Genomic DNA, 22,029 nt, shown 5'->3' on the forward strand with positions numbered 1-22,029 from the left:
TGGTGAGGCAAAATATTGGTGTTGGAACCATTTAGACTACAGTCTCAGCCAGTCAACTCCTTCAGTTTTGCTAAGACACACTTCCTTTCCTGGGGGAATTGAGGCCCTGTACATTTAATAAACTATTTTAAGATCAGCCATTGGAGTCTATGTCAACCCTTCTAATCCCGCATATGACCCCCAATAGCCCTCAAAGTAAGTGCCCAAGTAAGTTGGTTCCCTAAGCTTGCTCCGTGAGAGCCTCGAATGCTCTGGATCTCCACCAACCGTGACCTCAAATGTATACAAAACAAGTGACGCTTCCGACGGCCTAAAATCACAAACCTGTGACCCCGCAATATAAACAATGCTGTAGTACTGTAGAATAGCATAAGAATCCAATAATAAAACTAAAAAGCAACCCCAAGATGGGGACACAATGGGTTAAAAAATAAAAAAACATGTACGGGCGGGTACCCCTGATGCCCTGCCTTCAACTCAACTCTCACTTTTTGCGACTTCTGTGGAACTTTATCCAGTTAACAATGCGGGTTATACATAACTAATAACCATCCAGTTAGGATGAATCCAAACCACAGTATTACCGGGCAATAGCTAGACCACATGTAAACGAATGTCGGTGTGAGGTATGCCCTTCCGATTCACTGCTCCTTTCCCTCCAACCTTGTGAGGCACGTCTGCGGTCCTTGCGGCGGCTCTTCCTAGATCTTGCACGTGACCAATCCGAGCTGGGGATATCTTGCTCGGGTCTGGTGGGACCTTGTAGTTCATCACTCGGAATATGAAGGACCTCTATGAATGTCTGAAGTGATGTAAATTGGTCCTGGATCCGTCGTGTTTGAATATTACTCTGGAACGCATAGCCCAACCTGTATTGAATCCCTTCGCTCCACAACCGTAAGTCAGCAGCCACATCAGGCGGCGCTTCTGAATGGTGACCGGTTCTAAGTCCGCCGGGTTTTCTGGAAGATCAACTCTTTGGTTTTGAAAAAATGGATACATGTAAGTACATCTGGAAAATCGCTGTTGGAAATTGGAGTAAACCTGATGGGTGCGGTCCAATATAAGATCTGACTCGGTGGCATTACCAAGAATCATCATGAAAAGATTCTTAACATAAGTCTACAACTTAATCCTAACGTTATTTCGGCAAGAGCGGTTTTCATAGTCCTCCAGCTACTCGTCCACGGAAGCGCGATGCACCTCCAATGCCGTAATCTGTTGTTCCAGCTGGTCCCCTTTATTGGTCACCTTTATTGCCTTTTATAACAGAAAGTGCTTTCAAGCTCTACCCAATCTATGCTCTGCTTGCTGTACTGTCTGGGTCAGCTCTTTCAGGGACCCCTTTAAATTCTTCATGGGTGGGCATCACTTCCTCTGAATAAACTGGAACAATTGAGAAAAACCTGCTTTTTAACAGGCTGGGAGTCCACAACCTGTTCTGTCATTAGTGAAGGATCCGGCAAACCTAAAATGCTAGGCTTAGGTATTAAATCTTTAATAGAGGTGCCAGCCTTGTCACGCTGCTTATTGGTTTTCATGGCACCATTTTCAGCGAGCGCGCAGATGGAAGTGCAAGCATGAGGGAGCTCAGTCCTGCTGAAGTTTCCCCAAGATAAATCCAAAGAAAATGCACTGAGTTGTGCACCCTGAGTTCATGAATATATGGTGGGGGTGTGGGGAGGGCAGAGGAAAAATAGAATGCTTCCCCACCGAGGAACCAGGCTGCTGTGACCTACACAGGAGCAACAGACCAGGCCCCAGCGCTATGAGCAACTGCCTTCAAGAGCCCCTACTTCACTGGAATGACCAGGCCACCCTCCAGGGTGGCAGCGTAACAACAAACCACTGATGTGGGTACCAAAGCTTTGAGAACTCTCTCCAGGGTCCTTCCTAACTCATTACGGTATACACCGGGCTCGTTGGTAAGCTATGAGGGGGCCCTAGCACACTGCACCCGGCGCGGCCTCAGATCTTCTAACACCTGGGCAACAAGTTTCCCGGGACAATCTCTGATGTGTCCGTGGGATTCCAAGGCTCTAAAACACCTGTTCTTCTGCTGCACACACAGTGGGTGGGCTAGTCCATGCTTCGAGCAGCTGTACCTCACAAACTAGGTACTCGTTCCCGAGACTATTAATGCAGCGCTCAGGGAGGAGAACCCCACTGTCCACTTCACAGATCATGGGCATCAACTTCTGCAGGTTCTCCCAAATGAGGTATTGGAGGGACTGCCTTCTTTCAGAGTCCAGTAACGCTGGCGGTCATCTTGATCGTGCACTGAATCTTCGGACAAAGAGGATCCACAACATGTTCTCTGGATCCCGTGCTCAAAGAGGGCTGGAGACTGCACCCAGCACCAAGTCAGATCAGCCGACACCGTTGCCTATGAATTCAGGAGCCCTGGCTGTCTAGCAGGGCTGCAGAGCACTCGGGTCCTACAACTCCATCAGCCTCCTACCAGGACTGCTTTTATCAATTCATACAGTTCATTCAGAACTTTCATGGGCTTGCCTTTCTTTTGTCTTGTATTATAGATAGCGGCTTCTTGCTTGTTTTCCTTGTAACTTCATTTACTAAGTGTTGTCCCTCCTTTCCCATGGTAAGGTTGTTAGGGATTTACAAATCTTTCCTTTGATGCTTCTTGTCTTAGTCCTTCTTGATTAAGCCGAGCATGAAGATTCCCTCTTCTGGGTATTAGTGCGATGCTTTCCTTTCTGTCACTGGGACTAGTATGAGCATTATAGTAATGATTTTAATTCACTTTTCTCGATTTTGGTATACTGTTCTTTCTTACTGGGATTTGTAGGAATATTCCAATAATGATTCTTATTGGATTCACTGGTTCTTAAAATTATAGGCTCTTTGTGCTGGCATGAGTATGAACATTCCTGTAAGTTTTCTCATTTGTTTAACTGGATTTTATAATTATAGTAACTTTTTCTGTCTGTACTGGGACGATTATGAGCATTCCCATAAGCCTTCTCCATCCCCCCCGTTCCTCCCTGGGTCGCCCATATTCCCAGTTACCTGCGACTGGTAGGGAAAATGTCACAGGGTTTTCGTTCTCTTCTGCACACCTCTTTGCTTCATCCAGTTGGCCTTGGGGATTTTCTTCACATCTCATCTGTGCCTCCGGGCTAGCAGGTTTTCCGGTCTCTCAATTACCGGATTGTTCCGTTTTGCTTGAGCGGTATTGCCATCGTTTAAAGGATCGCTGGTCCACCACAGGTTCCCTGTGGTCATTCCACCACTTTCTTTCTCTCTCACTTCTCAGACGCAGCATATCCAGTTTCGGTTCTCTTCTTCATGTCTGTGTGAGACGCTGCACGTCTTGGTCTGGTTCCTGGTCCCTTGCTCATTCAAGTTATGTTGAACCCTCACCTCGGGGTGAATTGCATCTTTTGTGAAGGTGTCACTTGGGACTTCTTAAACTTGAGGGAGAAGCCCAGTTTGTGGCGAGAGTGGCAGGTGGTGCTGAGATGTCCCAGAGCTGATTCGGGAGAAGGGGCTCTGATGAGCCAATCGTCTAGGAAGTGTAAGAAACCTAATGGTATTCTCCCACATACTCACTCAGGATCTTCCATTCAGGTGGCCTCGGAAGGGCCATCGCTTTATGAGCCCGACCTTGGGGGTGGATAAGCGAGGGAGGACCATGTGAGTGGGATTGGGAAGAGGATACCTAAGGACGAGACATGTTATTCCCCCAGCCCCAAAAAGACCTCAACCTACTTTCCCTCAGTCTTTATGGGGTATCTCCAATCTCACCCCATCTCCCTCTCCCCATTTCTACCAAATACTGAGACGAGGAAGAGGCAACAAAGATCAGTAAAGATTACCCATAGGAATAACATGGGGAATGTAATGGTAGCCTACCCTAGAAAGAACTTGAGTTGTCCCACTAATAGAATCAGGCATGGTCAGGCAGTTAATTGTGACCTTTTACACCTGACTCTACTGGACTGTTTTTTAACTATAAAAAGGTGTGGTTTTACACAGATGGATGAGCGAGCTGGAGAAGCATTTTGGGCCGGAGGAGCCGCGAAGCTGGGAGCTGCAGGGAGGATCCGGAGGAGGGCGGCAAGCTGCAACGCTGGCCCGGTGTGTGAGGAAGGCTGCAGTGTGGCTGGGGAGCCGTGTCGCCTGAGAGCCGAAGCAAGGCAGCTGGGACCCTGCTGGTAGAGTCCGTGCACTTGCTCGTTTCCTTGGGCTGTGTGCCGGGCCCAAGGGCACCTGAGGGGCAGGTGGTGAGACCCTGACCTCGACCCAAAGCATCCGGAAGAGACCATTCACCAGCGCTATGTAACCCAGTGAGTGTCGCATGACAGAGAGAGAAATGCAGGTGGATGGAAGGGGAGGAAAAAGCAAGTCGGCACGAAGCAGAAAGTAGAAAGAAAGAAAGTGAAAGACAGTAACATAATTAAAACGAGGTGCGTGAGCGGCGCAGAAATAAGAGGACAGAAAGTAAATAGATTTGAAAGAAAGGGCAAGTCAAGTGGCCGAATGTAAAGTGAAAGCGGACAGAAGCAAAGTAAGAGGAAAGTGCCAGGGTGCACAAGAAAGTCAAGAGAGGGCAAGCGGCCCGAAAGGAAAGTAAGGAAAAGGTGAGAGTGAGCAGAGAAGGAAAGTGACAGTTTAAAGGTGCAAGGACGCACGACAAAGGAAAAGAAGTGCAGGCGTGCACGGACAAAGACAGGAGTGAGTGAAACAGAAGGTTACAAGAAGCACAATAAAGCAGGAAGGTACAAGAGGCACAGAGGAAGTATAGAGTGGAAAATAACAGTGCAAGTATGCACAACCAAGTAAAAGGAATAAAAGACAATGCAAGTGCACACGATAAACACCTGAAGATAAAAGGTACCAAGAAAAGTGCAAGCAAGAAATAATGAGAGGGGCAAAGGATCAGAGTGGTCGCGCTAAGGAAAAGCAAAGAGCCTTGCGTTTTCGAAAGCCTCTGATTCTACCCCATGAGAGGATTGTATGCAAGGAAAGCTGTAAATAAGGAAAAGGCATACACTGAACAGCTGAATGTGTGTTTGGAACTAGAGGGGCCTAAGCTTGAGGAAGGGCACCTAGAGAAACCTAAAAAGAACTGTGTTATATTTTGTTTTATGTTGAAAGTTGGAGGCCTGTGCTTGGAGAAGGGCACCCTAAGAGGCCCGGCCAAGTTGGAGACCTATTGGTTTGCTTTACAGTGTTGAAAGGACTTTGTGGTGTTTGAAACTTGAATAAGCTGAAGCTTGGGAAAGGGAACCCCAAGGAACTCAAAGACACTGAAGGTATTTTAATTCACTGCAAGGACTGTGTGGCAAAGATCTTGCAAGCAGCCTTGTTTGATTGAACTCATTTTGGTAAGCTTAAAACCATGCCTGGCAAGAAAGCCACGGGAAACCAACCATGGGTTTTCCTATTTTTCTGTTGAACCACTACTTTTTATTTTTGACAAAAGACCCCGACACATTTATTTGTATAGTGTGAGGGCAAGCATAGGCTCACACATGGACATACTTTTTATTTGGACTTTCAGACATCGACGATCTTTACAAGCATAATTTCAGGGAAACATCCCTTTAGAGTTAGGACTAGTTAGGTCTTACACCAACCCTGAAACTTTAAATAAAGGTTTTAAAATCTTACTTTCTGAGGCTGCCTCTCTTATCACCATGCCTGTCTCACAGTAGGTAAAGATGTGAATCCCTCCCCTACTAAGACATGCTGACACGACCGCCATCAACTTGGTGAAGACCGTCGGGCAGAGGTCAGTCCGAAAGGCATCACTTCCAACAGATAGTGGGAACTGCCAATGGCAAACCTCAGGTACTTTCTGTGCTTGGGATGCATAAGCACATCGACTGACATCATCCAGTCCTGGAGCTGAAGGGCCTGCAGGAACTGCCAAAGAGTGACCATCTTGAATGTGTCCTTCCTGAGGAACTTGTTCAAGCGTCTCAGGTCCAAGATGGGTTGCGTACCTCCGTCCTTGGGAACTAGAAAATAGGTTGAGTACCAACCGTGGTATTACTCTGCTGCAGGTACCCTGCTTTCCATGGCACCTTTCCCCAGCAGGGAATGAATCTCCTGCAGAAGAAGCGGGTCGGGTTCACAAAGAGATTGCTCGTTCGGGGGACAATCGGGGGCAACTGTCCGAAGTTCCGATGCATCCAAAGTAATGTAGCACCATTATTCAAGATACTGAGTCAACATGCCTCCCACCAGAGTCCTGTGCGCGAAGAGCTCACAGTGGTTTTAGGGATGTGGCAGAGGGCAGTGTGTAGGTAACTGCCTGAGCTGTTCTTCCCCCATGGTCCCTAAAGCTCTTTGGAAATCTCCTTTGCCCTCTTTGGGAAGTGTGAGAAACCAGAGGGTGCCACACCTGCTAGTACTCGGGGATCGATTTCTCAGGTTGCCAGGGCACGGCCACCGCCTTTGGATCCAGACGCTGTGGGTGGAGCAGTGTGCGAAGTTCACTTGGGTGAGGGGTCTTTGGGAGTAGGATTGAGGCAACCGATGGTGAGACGCAGTATTCCCCCTATTTTGTTTATCAAATCAATTCTATTTTTTAGGATTCTCTGAGGTCCTAACTCCACAACCCTCTTTTCACAAAACACTGGGCAGAGGAAGAGGGTGACAGAGTAATAACATTAACTTTCACGCATCTTACTGGACATGCGGGTCAAGCACCTGACTAAGTGCATATACAAGATACCAAATAGCTCTCCTCACACGAATAAAAGGCAGAACCCAAAGAAATTGTCAGAACCAGTCAACCCTTCAGCTGTTGCGTTCGTAGAGTAGCCGACGAGTTCTTCTAACCAATGTATCCCTCTGAGTGATAAGACACACAGAGGAGTCAATTAGCGGGAAGATGGAACACTCACAAACCACCTGGTTCGGAAGGATGGGATTTCCATCTGTGGTACAAGGCAGTTTGGTACCATCAAGACGGGACAAGGCATCTGCCTGTGAATGCAGGAACCCGGGACGGTACGTGATCAGAAAATGAAACAGAGAAAAAGTCATGCCACAAAGCGTGGCGAGCCGTAGAACACTTAACCGGCTGCAGGGCCAAGAGTTTCCTATGATCCGTGTAGACTTGTACAGGTAGTACTGTTCCCAGGAGATGGTGACGCCAAACCAAAAAGGCGTCTCGGACAGCCAATAATTCCTTTTCGGATATGGTTTAGTTCTTCTAGTGGGCACATCATTTACGAGAATGAAAAGACACTGGGTGCAGCTCGTTAGTGTCTCCACATGATTGGGACAAGATGGCGCCCAGGGCAACATCGAGGCATCCGCCTCCACCACGAAGGGTAGTGCTGGGTCAGGATGTTGAAGGACCGAAGCGGTACTGAAGGCGCCTTTCAAGGTGTCAAAAGCTGTTTGAGCCTTATCATCCAACTTGACTACCATCTTGTTGCTGGTTAGTGCAGTGAGTGGGGCAACAATCCTAGAGAAGTCCCTAATGAATCTCCTGTAGAAATTGGAGAATCCTAAAAATGATTGCAAGGACTTAACGTCCCGTGGAACCGGCCAATCCAATACTGCCTTAACCTTAGATGTGCTTATGCGAACACCCTCGTTGGTGATCTCATAGCCCAAGAACTCTACGCTAGTAGCATGGAAGATGCACTTTTCCAGTTTGGCATATAACCGGTGGTCACGTAGGCGTTGTAGAATGGTGGATATACACGCTTGACATGAGACTCCAGAGAAGGTGAATAAATCAAGATGTCAATGAGGTATGCTACAATGAAATGGTCTAGCATATCACGGAAAACATCATTAATAAAATGTTGAAAAGTGGCTGGGGCATTGCATAAGCCGAAGGGCATCACGCAATATTCAAAAAAGCCATAACTAGTCTTAAAGGCTGTTTTCCACTCGTCACTTTGACTGATACGAATGAGGTTATAGGCACCCCTTAGGTTCAATTTAGTGAAAATCACAGAAGATCCCAGTTGATCTAAGAGAGCGGAAATCAAAGGAAGAGGGTACGGATTGCCTATTGTGATAGCATTCAGTGCGCGATAATCTATACAAGGTCTGAGGTCTCCCTCCTTTTTGGGCACAAAAAATAGGGGAGAACCTGCCGGAGAACGTGAAGTCTTTATAAAGCCTGTACTGAAGGCCTTTTCTATGTATTCTTTCAAAATTACCTCCTCCTTGACAGTTAAAGAATACACACTGCCTGATGGGATGTTAGCCCCAGGCACTAAATTGATAGGGCAATCATAAGGCCGATGAGGAGGTAATACCTCAGCACTGTTAGGGAGAATTCTCTGTTTAGGCTGAATTTCCTAACCTAGTGAGTCCCCCAGCAGCTTTCTGTATTTTTAGGGTTTATTTTTTTCTCCTGCCAAGAGTGAGACTCTTTTACCCTCACTCTTGGCCATGATTTGAGTGTGTTTCTTTGAATCTAGATGTGTTTAATGGGATATGGGGTCTTTTACTCCATAGGGCTTCATGTGTTTTTGTGATGTGTGTTACACAGCACCCTCAGCGCAGAGACACAGGGGTGTCATAGTGACCCCCCCAGTATAGAATCCATACCCTGGGACTGACTACTGTCTCCCAGGGCATGTAAAGTCACCATTGACTTTACTAGTCTTAAATTCTGAACAGAACCAGTACAAACCATCATATTGTGGACGTACTGGGTGGGGCAATTCAATTGCCCCAGGGTATGTTAGTCGAGGGGGCACGTCTCCGTCCCCCCTGATCCGAGTTTTGGCTGGTGGCAGTGGATACTTTTTATATTCAACCGCGAATATTTTCCTATGGGATTTCCCATTGTTTTAGGCTACTACCTTTATTTAATTATTTAGGTTGCCTCGAACATACCGCCGGTTTATTTAATTAATATTAATTTTCCGGTTGGTATTTTTTGCCAAAACCTGATTCTAAAATGGCGTTTGTGTTCTCTTCTGTGACTCCAACCCAAGTTGAGCCCTTTGTTCCACTTTTTGGCGGGCTTCTCCACAGAAGCCCTCCAAAGTGGTGCCACTGTGTCTCGGGTACTTAGGAGGGGTGGAGGGAAATTTAGGCACCCTTGACTGAGTTGCCTAGGCAACTCAAGTCGCACTCCATCCTGATTGGCCCAAGTGGTGAGCCGGCCGGCTCACCACTTAGCAGTTTGAGAGACAGCTAGGCTGAGTGAATGGGGGTTTGCTGCATAAAAGCAGGGCTTTGGGGACTGGAACTTCAGAAGTCACCACAGGACCTAAGAATCCGACGAGGGTGAAGCTGAGCCGACCTGCCACGACACCACCACCGGTGGAGCCCTGCTGGACTGCCTCACCACTTTTCCCAACGACAGAGGAGATCTCCCGCCAGAGAGTCTTCTTCGTTTGACTGGTGGGGATAACCAGTTTCACCGTTTTTTCGCTTTCCCGACGTACCTCGTGGCCGCCTTGCCCGTGACAAGCACCCCGGCAACCGGGATACCACGTTTTACCATGACCGCGAAACAAAGGTACAACCTTTAACCGGAAAACTCTGCGGCTGGTTTCTGCCCTGGTAGTGCAACGACCTTCATCTTTCCTCCAAGTCGAGATCTTCTCTTCCCCTGGACGACAACGCAACTTGCACCCACTACCAGGAACAACTGCCACCGCTGGAGGATCCTTCCCACTTAAGGTACCGTGTCCCGCCTGGCTTCCCTTGCTACCGGCTGTACGGGGTAGATTTAGCCCCCGGCTTTCGAACCTGGGTTAGCCTGGGACACCCTGGCTAAACTTTCCTAAGCCTCTCTAAACTCTTTTTGAACCCTCTGCAAGACTTTCTAAGCCTAGAGTAACTGTGTGATCTTGGGCGGATTTGTGCTCTGCTCTCTCCAAGAGTGGGCCCAGCCTTTGGACTTTGGCTCACCGGTGACTTTTGCTCTTCTGCCTTGCTTATAGTGTTCCTGAATCTTAGAGTGGTGTACCTTTCCATATTCTGTCTTTTTCCCTCCCTTTCTCACAAACTTATTGGAGTGCAATCTAGTTAAGCGCTCACCTCTGTATGAAAATAAGTGGTGTTTTACTGTGACTTATCTGATAAGGAAAAAGGGGTGTATCTATTACAATAGTAACTGTGTTTAGAATATTTTACAATAAGAGTGCTGGAGTGTTTTCAAACTGTGTGTTTTTAAATAAATAATTATATACTTTGATACCAAAGCTCTGGTCAGTGTTTGCTTGTATTATTGTATCTGAGTGCCTATTGTGTGTACTTTGCATACTGCCCAACTCTTCTTGAGGGAAGTCTGACTGCTCAGCCACAGCTACCAGGTAAATCTGAGTGGTACAGACTGCTACCAAGTGGGTTTACTGCCAACACCTGTAGTCTTAAGTCTTTTGCAGTGTTCCCTAAGGGAACTGCACAGGTTTCTGCCTAACAAGCACCTTTCGCATTGAACACGTCCTTATAACTCTCGTATTCCTTTGACAAGAAAGCACTTGTGATAGAGCCACTCGTGGAGGTAGCTACCGTCATTAATGGATGACAAGGAGTACAAGAAATATGACTAGGGTCTAAACATATGTAACCACAATGATTGGAACAGAAGTCAATGTTCCCAGTTCGCCAATCTACACTGGGGTTGTGCAAGGTTAACCAGGACAAACCAAGAATGACTTGATATTGCAGGGCTGCTATAAGGTCAAAACAAATGGTTTCCTTACGACTTCGATCAATGGTCATTGTTATACCTACAGTACATTCCGTCACAAAGCCAGAAATCAAGGTAGTGCCATCAACAGCGTTAACCTGTTCTGGATGTTCTTTGGTAACTGTGGGTATACCCAACTGAGAGCATAATGGCTGTCCATGTAGTTGCCCGTTGCTCCTGAATCCAATACAGCATTGATAGACCAGCCTGACCCAGAAGGGAGCGAGAACTGGGCTGGAATCGTAAAAGCTGAAGCCATGGAGTCCATGGATAGCTGGCTCGGCAATTGGACTCCCTTTATTGCAGAGCTTTCGCGTTTCCCTGCTTCTTGGGCTTCTTTGGGCAGGTCCACAACATGTATTCTAGTGACCCACGGTAGAAGCACAGGTTGTTCTTTTTCCGCAGGTCCTTCTCCTCAGCAGACAACGGCCCCCGAACTGCTCCATTTGCATAGGTTCTGGATTCCCCAAACTAGTAGCAGCAGGGCCAAAGGATCCGGGACATGGGCTCTGCGTTGCCCCCTTCTCTCTGATTCCCTAGCACCAATCTGTAAAATAAGATCGAGAAGCTCCAAAAATCCAGTGGGCACCACAGGTACTGTGGCCAAAGTGTCCTTCTGAGAATCCGATAACCCTTTATAGAACAGGGAGGCCTTTTTATCATCTGGCCAACCGGACTCGGCTAATAGTTGGTTAAACTTAGCCAAATACGATAACAACGTGGAGTCGCCTTGTTGAAAACTCAAAAGTTCTAGATCTGTGGACTGGGTTTTGTACGTCATGTCGAATACTTTGCTCATAGCTTCAATAAAGGCATCACAGTCAAACAACAAATGACTGCCTCCCTCCAATAAGGGATTAGCCCAGGCGGCAGCTGTACCTCCCAAATGGGACAGCACAAACGTAGCTTTTGTGGTCACATCTGGAAATGAATTGGGGCGACACAAAAAATGCAGCCGGAATTGATTCAAAAATGTCCGCAACATTTTAGGGTCTCCATTGAACCTTTTTGGTGGAGCCAGAGAAACTGGGTTGCCATGTATACTGGACCCTGTTCCTGTCCGGGAGGTGCTACCCCAGAACCGGATGCCACAGCTGCTGATGCCACAGCTGCTCATGGCACAGCCACCCCAGGAGAGGGGATAGCTGCATGTAATTCCGCTAAACAATGCTCCGTGGCATTATGTGTCGCCGGCATCTCGGTGCACAATTCAGCGACCAGTTGCATGATACCTGACAAAGCCTCGCTGGCGTCCATAATTGGCTTCTGATTTTGTCAGAACCAGTCAACCCTTCAGCTGTTGAGCTCGTGGAGTAGCCGACGAGTTCTTCTAACCAATGTACCCCTCTGAGTGATAAGGCACGCAGAGGAATCAATTATCGGTAAGATGGAACACCAGAACGCAGGCCGGAGGCTGTAGGCTGGAACACGAGAACGCAGGCCGGAGGCTGCATGAGGAAAACAAGGCACGTCAGAAAACTCAGAAAGGTACTTGATCAATGGCAGAACCAAACAGGAAGTAACCAGACTTACTAATGGTCTCTTGAAGCAGGTGTAAGAAGAACTGGTTCTCAGTCTGCGTAATAGCGGACCATAGGATAAGTGAGGGGTGAGTCGATCCAGGAAGGTCCCAGTGGATGATAGAAAATCGAAAGGGCTACCCCGCCGGCACATGGACGCCTAATTCTATGGTGGTCCAGTCTCTAGTTCCAAAGGGAAGACCACTGAGACCGTCGGCACGAGGACGCCCAAATCAGTTATAACGCACACTGTAGGCAGTCTCTAGTCCATGCGCGTATAACTGAAGAGGAGGGGATGCAAGTTCCAGCAGGAAGATTCCTGTAACAGCGTCCAGTCACACACTGCCAAATGAGGGGAAGTAGAAAAGAGCAGTCGAAATGCAGTAAATCAGGTTCGGCAACGAACAGGCAGACAAGGAGCAAAATCGCAACTAAAGCAAAACCGTGATGCAGAATCCGGGTCAGGAGGCCTAACAGCAGGTCAAAAGTGTGCCGGTAATCCAAACAGCAAAGACGGTCCAAGTTCGTAGCAGAAGTCAGCAACGTAAGTAGCGTGAGACCACCAAGGGCAATCTGTGAGCAATCCAAGTACAAAAGCAAAAAGTCGGTAACCGTGGAATCAAGAGGTAAATAGGACATGGAACAAACGTAACTTCAAAAACACACAATCAGAAGCGCTGGGTTGGAAAGCGGAAGCGGCTTCATACGAGGAGGCTGTCACATGACACGTTCTAGACGTGCTCTGTGATTGGAAGATGTCGCGAGGAAGCCAGTTTCCATGGCAACCTCCAATGCTCTATGAGCCGGGAACGACCTGTGACAAACACCCGAGACGGAATGCTTGTTGGCCTCAGCGCAGAGCATTGTGTGAAAGTACGATGACCCCTAATTATAGGAACATCCTTAATGCTGGTCCTAGGCAAAACCCTGACATTTCTACCCCTGCGTGTAAAAGCACGTCTCTTGACACGGACAGCACGGTTCTTGACAGATATATAATGCGCAAGGTGAAACACAAGTACGAGCATGGCTTCCGAACAAAGGCACACCTACTGGAGCAGAGCAACGGACCAAGAGACAAGAGCTGCAAGTCGAAATCCCCCAGCGTTCCCTATTGGAGGTTGTTGCCTCTGACAGGCCGCAAAAGACACGTGGACAAGGCCAGATCTCGCAAGCAAAGACTGTATTTATTTATTTATATTTGTAAAGCGCATGTCACGGGCCTGGAGGCATAGTAGCACTAACAAGACATGCAACATGCATAGCAATAGTAGGAGGTGGACGAGACAAAGTAGCTCACATGAGTCTTCATGTTGAGCTCCAGGTCAATCAACATCCCCAAGGTCTTCACTTTCGAGAAGGTGGCGATAGCACATCCTGCAATGACCATCTACCTGTAAGCTGGGGTTAGTTTCCTTAGGAGTGAGGCTGCACCCACAATCAAGACTTCAGTCTTTGCATCTTTGAGTGCCAGATTAGTCTCGATCATCCAGGATTGAATTAATGAGTAAACCCTATTGATGGACTCAGTGTCCCTGCTGTAATCTCCCGACATCGGGATGAGACACTGAGTATCATCAGCACAGTTGGTATACAATATCCCCATTGGAATCCAGAAGTTCAAACAGCAGGTGTATAAATAGATCAAACAGACCCAAGGACAGACACGATCCCTATGGTACTCTACAGTGCAACTGGAAATCATCCGCCCTGCAGTTGTCCACAAAGTCCCTTGCAGTGCTTTCCGACAAAAAGGATTCCACCCATCTAGCAGCTGTTGGTGAGAAACTGGCCAAGTGCATAAGTCTAGTGATGAACAGGGCGTGATTCACTGGGTCAACAGCTGCAGAAAGATCAATCAACATCAGGAGAGCAGTGCTTCCTTTGTCCTCAATGTCCAACATGTTGGCATGAAGGTCTTTTAGAGCAAGTTCTGTGTTCTGTGCTCTACGAAAGCCTGACTACCTCTGCCCTAAGATCGGTAATTTCTTTACATGGTCCTGCACCTGTATATATGCTGCTTGGTCTAATATCTTGAGTAGGAAAGGCGAGTTTGATATAGGCCTAAAGTGTGTCGGGACATCCGGGACAAGAGAGGGCTTTTTTCAATAATAGGGATATGTTTGTTTTTTTACTGCATTTATAAGGCGTACCAGACCCAGGGGTAGCAGGGCACAGACGGATATGCAAAGCTTACATAAGTTACAAATATACAGGCAAAATAATGTATGTCGGCATTGCATCTGAAATAATACAATATAATACAATATACAAGGCTTAAGTTGCACGCAGCGGCAGAAACATTTACATCAAGGTAGTTGGAACTATACATAATGTATAATCTAGCAGTGGGCCGTGCTGGCGTACCATAGTTTCAGGGTGACCTAGTTCTCAGTCAGGTTGAGGTGGATAATGAGTTTTTTTCTGAAGAAAGATTAGGGGAGGTCGGCTCTCAGCTGGTGTGGCAGGGAATTCCAAAGTTTAGCGGCCTTCCCGGGGAAGCTGTTGCCGCCAATCTTAGACAATTTGAATCTGGGTACTACCAGACAGTTATTAATCATAGTTCTGGACGGTCTACTAGAGGTTCTTCTGGATATTCTGTCAATGAGGTAGCTCTGTGCCACGTTATGTAGCGCTTTATGTGTCAGTGAGGCAATTTTTAGTTGTATTTTATTGTGGGTCGATAACCATTTGTGATAACATCTGATGGCAGAGATGTGCACACTTTTGTTAATGCCTAGTGCAGCTCTAATGGCATTGTTTTGTAATATTTGGCGTTTTTGGATGAGGGTACTGTAAAGGGCGTTGCAGTAATCTAATCTAGATAGAATTAATGCTCTGGCCAGTATCAGGCAACTGTCGTTGGAAAGGAAGGGCCTGCCTGCTCTGATCAGCTTGCAGGTGTAGGCTGTGGTAGAGGCCAGGGAATGTAGTTGTTTGGTAAAGGACATTGTTGCATCCAGAAGAGTTTTTACCTCCTTGGAGATGATGGTATTATTCCCGTCAATGATGAAGGAGGCATATTCATGTCCTAATTTGGAGATGTTGGATGGGGAGCCAAGGATTATCAGCTCTGTCTTATCAACATTCAGGCATAGGCCGTGAGTGGCCATCCATGCCTGAATGATGAGATAGATTCTATTCACCAGCGCCAGGTCCTTACCATAATCCCCGAAAAGCGGGAGGAGAATCTGAGTGTCATCTGCATACTTAGTGTAGGTGACACCCAGAAGGTCCAGATCGTCGAACAGTGGCCTGGTGAATATATTGTAGAGAGTAGGGTACACACAAGAACCCTGAGGGAATCCACACATAATGGGGGTAGGGTCCACAGCTGCAGAGGGAGAGAATACTCTGCTGGTTCTGTCGCTCAGGAAGGATTCTATCCAATTAACAGCGCCTTTAGAGAAATGGGCTGCTGTATCAAGATGCCTACAGAGGACCTTATGATCAACCAAGTCGAATGCAGGTGGGAGATCGAGTAACAATAATAATGCTGTTTTCCCTTGGTCTCTCAGCTCATCAATTTTTGTCTTCAGGTCAATCAATGCAGTTTCCGTCCTGTGTAGTGGTCGGAATCCTGATTGACGGACCCCTAGGAGTTTGTACTGTTCGAGGTGTTTTTGGATCTGCAAATATGCAATTTTATCCAAATTTTAAGAAGAAATGGTACTGTAGTGATGAGGTGGTAGTTGGTAGCAATATGTTGGTCTAAGGTTTGCTTCTTGAGAAGCGGAAATACCCAGGATTGTTTCAAATTGGCTGGGACGGTGCTGGAAGCAAAGGAGGCCTTGATCAGTTTGGAGATGAAGGGTGAGAGGTCTCTCACAGCCTCTTTTATGATATGCACTGGGCAGATATCACCTTTACAGTTAGATGGTTTGAGAGAGAGGATGGTTTTTTCCACCTCGACGATAGTAGTTTTGGTGAAGCAGTGTTAGGGAGAATTCTCTGTTTAGGCTGAATTTCCTAACCTAGTGAGTCCCCCAGCAGCTTTGCTGGATTTCTGGAGTTTGTTTTTTTCTCCTGCCAAGAGTGAGACTCTTTTTCTTCACAAACTTGGACATGATTTGAGGGGTTCCTTTGACTGTTAATGTGTTTTATGGGCTATGGGGTCTTTTACTCCATAGGGTCTCATGTGTTTTTACTATGTGTGTTACACAGCACCCTCAGTGCAGTGACACAGGGGTGTCATAGTGACACCCCGCCATAGACTCCATACCCTGTGACTGACTATTGTCTCCCAGGGCATGTAAAGTCACCATTGGCTTTATTAGTCCCAAATTATGAACAGAAACCAGTACAAACCATCATAATGTGGAAGTACTGGTAGGGGCAATTTGATTGCCCCGGAGTCTGTTAGTCGAGGGGGCACGTCTCTGCCCCCCCTGATCGAGTTTTGGTTGGTGGCAGTGGATACTACTTTTTGTATTCAACCGCGAATATACCCCTATGGGATTTTCCCATTGTTCGAGGCTACCAACTTTAATTATTTAATTCTCATAGCCTCGAACATACAGCCGGTTTATTTATTTAATATTCATTCGCTGGTTGGTATTTTTTGCCAGGACTCGATTCTAAAATGGCGTTTGTGTTCTCTTCTGTGACTCCAACCCAAGTCGAGCCCTCTGTTCCACTTTTTGGCTGGCTTCTCCACAGAAGCCTCCAAAAGTGGTGCCACTCTGTCTGGGTACCACAGCGGGTGTGGGAGGGGGTTTAGGCACCCAGGACTGAGTTACCTTGGTAACTCAAGTCGCACTCTTGTGTGATTGGCCCAAGTGGTGAGCCGGCCGGCTCACCGCTTAGCATGTTTGATTGACAGCTAGGCTGAGTGAATGGGGGTGTGCTGCATAAAAGCAGGGCTTTTGGGACTGGAACTTCAGAAGTCGCCACAGGACCTGAGAATCCGACGAGGGAGAAGCTGAGCCGACCTGCTACGACGACACCACCGGTGGAGCCCTGCGGAACCGACTCACCACTTCCCGACGACAGAGAAGATCTCCCGGCTGGAGAGTCTTCTTCCCCTGACTGGTGGGCACAACCAGTTTACCTTCTTTTCCTCACATCCCAGGACGTCTTGTGGTCGAATTGCCTGTGCCAAGCACCCCGGCAACCGGATAGCCACTTACCACTGGACCGCGATTAAAAGGACCGCTCCTTTTAACTGAGAACTCCACGGCTGGTTTCTTCCCTGGCAGTGCAACAGACTCCTGTCTTCCTCCCCAACGAGATCCTCTCTTCCCCCGGACGAAGCACCGACTTGCATCCGCTGCCAGGAACAACTGCCCCCGCTGGAGTATTCTCACCACTTTAAGGTACTGTGTCCGCCATGCCTCCCTTTCTAAAGATTGCTACAAGGTAATAATAATCCCTTAACCTTCTGGACTGGGCTGGCCGCCTTGACCATCTAACTGATCCCTTTCTTTTGGTCCAACTCTTTCTGAACCTTTTCGGGACTTTTGTGCACTTTTCAACCTTGGACACATTTCGTTCTGATCCTCTTAAAGTGGATCCGGCTTTCTGAACTCTAACTTCACGGTGTGATTCTGCCTTCCTCTCTTGCTGTGTTCTTGTGAAAGTGTTTGGATCTGTTTCAATTTACACTCTGCCTTTCTCTCCCTTTTAAACCAAATTATTAGAGTGCCATCTGCGTTAAGCGTTCACCGCTGTCTGAAAATAAGTGGGGCTTTACTTAAGACTTGACTAATATTCTTTTAAGGGAGTGTATATCTTTTAGTGACCGTGTTTTTGAACTGCTTAATATTAGTGCCTGTGTGTTTTATTAGATGTGGTTTTAAATAATTAAGTATATCTCTTTTACACCAAGCTCTGGTCAGTGTTTGCTTGTTCTACTGTGTTCTTTTGACCTATTATGAATACTCTGTATACTGCCTAACTCTTCTTGAGGGAAGTCTGACTGCTCAGCCACTGCTACCAAGTGAATCTGTGTGGTACAGACTGCTACCAAGTGGGTTTACTGCCAAACACCTGTAGTCTTAAATCTTTTGCAGTGGTCCCAGAGGGAACTGCACAGGTTTGTGCCTAACACCGACGCTTACCGATGCCCTTTGATTCCTGTCCTCGTACCTTCCTCGTACCTTCATTGTTCTTAGAAGCAATAGTTTAGCGACCATAGTTTGCAGCCACTTTCCTCTCACATTAGTTTAAATAATTTTGTGACGGAAACCTTCTGTATTTCCCTCCGTTACTCCTGTCAAGTCATAGCAGACATCTGTGGCGTTTGTTACGAGCGTATTGCTCTAGTGAGCCTCCGCCTAAACTCGCATTTGCAAATTTACCTGAAGCGAGTTGGTTACGCACCTCTTGTTCCAGTTAGGCGGTAGTCTCCGAGCCTCTCGCTCTTCATCCACAGCCCCGCTTGAACTCGCCTCTGCAACCCTATTCCGAAGCGAGTGCAACACGCGCTTTGGTTCCTGTCAAGCGGCCAGTGTCCTAGCGCCTCGCTCTTTCTCCACAGCCCTGCTTGAACTCGCCAGCAATCCCATTCCTCCTGAGGCGACACCACCGCAAGTATCTCAGCCCTTTCTTGTCATGATACGTTAGTCATTGTTTTTCAGTTGTGTATGGGTGCAGCGTTTCTAAAAGTTGTGGAGAGTTGAAAACTTTACTTGGTGAATTACGCCAGCACTAGTTTGAAGGAGGGTCATTCTTGTGTTCCAATTGTTCTCTTGCATGTGCTATTGGTAGCTTGAAGTATTAGGCTCATCCACTGTCTTCCCAAACAGGTTGTTCCCGTCAAAGGGCATGTCCAAAACCTTGGCCTGTACATCCTGGCGGAAATCCGTCGCCTTGAGCCACCCCCGCCGTCGAAGGCAAACACTGTTGCCCAATTGGCAGAAACCGGTGTCGGCAATCTCCGTGGCCACCGTTATGGCATGGTCAGAGGCCACCTCACCCTCCTGCAGGATTGCCAGGCCCTCTTATCGTCCGGGAGGAAGTCCAACAGGGGGGCAATCTTGTACCACAACTCCCTGTCGTAGCGGGCCACGATCGCTAGGGCGTTGGCCGCCTTAATCATTGTCAACGCAGACGAGATGACTCGTCCCATGGCATCCAGCTTCTTTCCCTCGCCGTCCGGCGGGGAAGTAGAGGTCGAGGCCGATGCCCCCCCCCCCCGCTTTCTTCTTGGCCGCTGCTGAAACAACCAAATCCGGGGTCGGTTGTGCTCTAAGGCACAAAGGGGCGGCGTCGGGGACCCGGTACTTCTTCTCGTACCAGTACCTCTTAGCAGGTGTCGTGGATGGGCTCTTGAGGAGGGCAAGTACCTCGTCCCAGATGTCATCCAACAACGGCACCGCGAGGACCGTTTTCATTTTGGTCACACGCCGTTGGTAAAGGAAGCCTTCCTTCTTCTTCTCTTCGGGGCAGAGCTGAAAAAGCTCAGACGCCCTGGCGATCAAGGCGTGAAACGAGCCAATTTTGTCGGGAGGGGACACCTGAGGAATCGGCGACAGGAGATCAGTCCCGTCATCACCACCATCGTCATCCGTCCCCGTCGTGGCCGTATCCGTCCCCGTGTCCTCCCTCGGGGTCGGGGAAGGAGACAAAGGCTGAGGGGGCCGAGGCTGAGAAGGCGGGGTTGGATGGATCCTTCTCCTCTTGTTAGGGAGGCTTCCCGACAGACTCGGCTCGGCTCAGGTCGTCCGTCGGAGGCAAGGGCAACCTGGTCCTTATCTCCGTGCATAAGGCCTGGATTGCTGTCAAAATGGCCGCCGAGTTGTCTTGTGGCCCGGGCTGCGACGGGCACGACGGTTGCTCCTCCTCCACAGGAGCCTCGTCGTCGTCACCCTCGCTCTCATCGTCCCCCTCGTCGGGATCCCTCCCGTGGGGATGGGCCTCCTCTATGACTTCGACCAGTTCCTCCTCGGAGGTCGTGTTCATGCCCGTTAAGGCCACCGCCCCCCCTCTTTTTCCACCGGGGTCTTCACGGGGGTCTTCTCGATGGGCTTAAAAGAGGCTTCCCTCTGCGGGGGCAGGGAAACTCTGGGCCCCGAGGTCACCTCCACTGGGGGAGCCTCCATAGGCTTCCCCCGGGCTGTAGCAATACCCTCAATAGAGGCCTTGGCCGGGTGAATCAAGGCCTTCACCACCATGCGCGCGCTTGAGGCCTTCACCTTAGGGCGAGGGTCACCGCCTCGTACCCCTTCGGCCGGTTCCTTAGAGATCGACCGGGGCCTCTCCAGAAGCTTAGCCGGGTTCTCGGACTTTCTCTTCCCCGAGCCAGAGCATTGGCTCGTGGTTGATGGTGTCGGTGAAGGTGCGCCCTGCCTGGCAGACGAGGAGCCCGACCGTTTGGCGCTCCCGGTGCCTGCGGACTTGCGGTGCTTTGCCTTCTGTTGGGCCCCCGTCGCCGGGTGCCCTCACAGGACTTAGAAGACCGCTCGGGTTTTTTCTTCTCACCTGCTGGGCTATTGCTTTCCAACCAGTTGGCGAGATGGGTCCGACGGTCCCTCGTGGTCCGTTCCGACATGTTCATGCAAAACGCACAGTCCTTCTCCACGTGCGATTTGTCTTCATGAAGGCAGTAGAGGCACTTCGAGTGCTCGTCCTCCTTGAACAGGTTCTGTAGCTTGCATCCGGGGCAGTTCCTGAACAGCTTGCCCGGTGTCGAGCTTCCTTTCTCCTGGGCCATGGTCCACGAGGTAGGCCTCAGAAAACTTCTGGAATCCTCCAAGAAGCGTAGCTCGACGAAAACTTCACCCTTAAGGGGCGTAGAAGATTCCGAAACGGGTCCCCGTTGATCGGAAGTGGAAGCGGTGGAGCTTGAGCCTCTATTTAACCGAAAAATTAGATAAATCTCTTTTAAAAAGCGCGAAACGCAGAAAAAGCTCGAGAGCTATAGCACGAGGACTCCCAACACTTGAACGTGCAGTAAAAATCTGACGAAGGCTGCCAGAGGCGGGGCTTAGGGAGAGGACAGTCATTGGCTGGGGGCAGTATGACCCAGAGACCAGTGATTTGTTACTACTAAGAAAGACAGATCAGAAACGAAACTGATACTGATTTTTTTGCTATACCGAGGATTCCCGGCCTGACGACTGGGAATATTCATGAGCATGTGAATCCATGCCAGACCCCATGCTGGAGAATAAATATTGCCCTGATGGCTGACTCCCACCTTGCGCTGACCCTAGGTTCATTGAATGTTCGGGGGTTTAAACTCCCCCCATAAGAGGTCCTTGGTGGTTAGGGAGTTTAAGAGGTTGAGGCTTCATGTATTATTCCTCCAGGAAACTCATTGGGTGAGGGGAAGGGAATGGCCTCTTAGAGCCAACTTTATGCAGGGAATCTTTCACGTGTTGTGTTAAGAAGAGGGGGGTGGCGATAGTGGTCTCTCCTCGGGCCCACTTTGTCCTACAAGATTTGTAATGGTCAAGGGGGAAGTCAAGGGCAATAAGGTGACGCTGGTATCTGTTTATGCCCAAAATGAGGCCCAAGACAAATTTTGGGAGGAGACTAGGCCCAAAATGATGGAATTCACAGAGGGGGCTCTCTTGGTGGGAGGGGATTTTAATATGGTCCTCGACCCTGACGTTGACAAAAAAACAGAATGGCCTTGTCCGGTCTCCCGCGGGCAGAGGAGGGTCTTAGATTCTTTTCGAAACACGAATGCTGCCCTGGGCGTCTTGGATCTCATACCACCCCGAAGGGATGCGCGCCCCTCTTTACCTTCTTTTCTAAGCCGCATGTTTCCTTCTCCCGTTGTCATGATGCCTACTCCCGGGAAGCCAGTTCCGGCCCAGCGTCCCCGAAAGCAGACATCATGTCCCCAGGGAGGGACCCAGCAACCCCTTATAGGGGCTCTTTGGATATTGTCCTGGCGCCTTTGGCGCCAGG

At 48.6% G+C, this 22,029-nt stretch overlaps 1 protein-coding gene across 4 annotated transcripts in view; it reads right to left on the bottom strand.

The window, feature by feature from the left end:
- Window positions 1-22,029, bottom strand: part of LOC138527959 (transcription initiation factor TFIID subunit 4-like) — a 3,082,360-nt gene that overhangs the window by 2,897,617 nt on the left and 162,714 nt on the right. The window contains exon 1 of one of the 4 annotated variants that reach the window (XM_069639383.1): window positions 12,185-12,847. The exons of the other annotated variants lie outside the window; for them this stretch is intronic. Coding sequence (XP_069495484.1) covers window positions 12,185-12,325 — 141 coding nt within the window. The 5' untranslated portion in view covers window positions 12,326-12,847. Of the gene's footprint in view, window positions 1-12,184; window positions 12,848-22,029 lie in introns of those variants that run through there. 4 annotated transcript variants of the gene reach the window in all.

The sequence above is a fragment of the Ambystoma mexicanum genome, chromosome 1q (assembly GCF_040938575.1).
Source record: "Ambystoma mexicanum isolate Mex_15411 chromosome 1q, UKY_AmexF1_1, whole genome shotgun sequence".
Lineage (NCBI taxonomy): Eukaryota > Metazoa > Chordata > Amphibia > Caudata > Ambystomatidae > Ambystoma > Ambystoma mexicanum.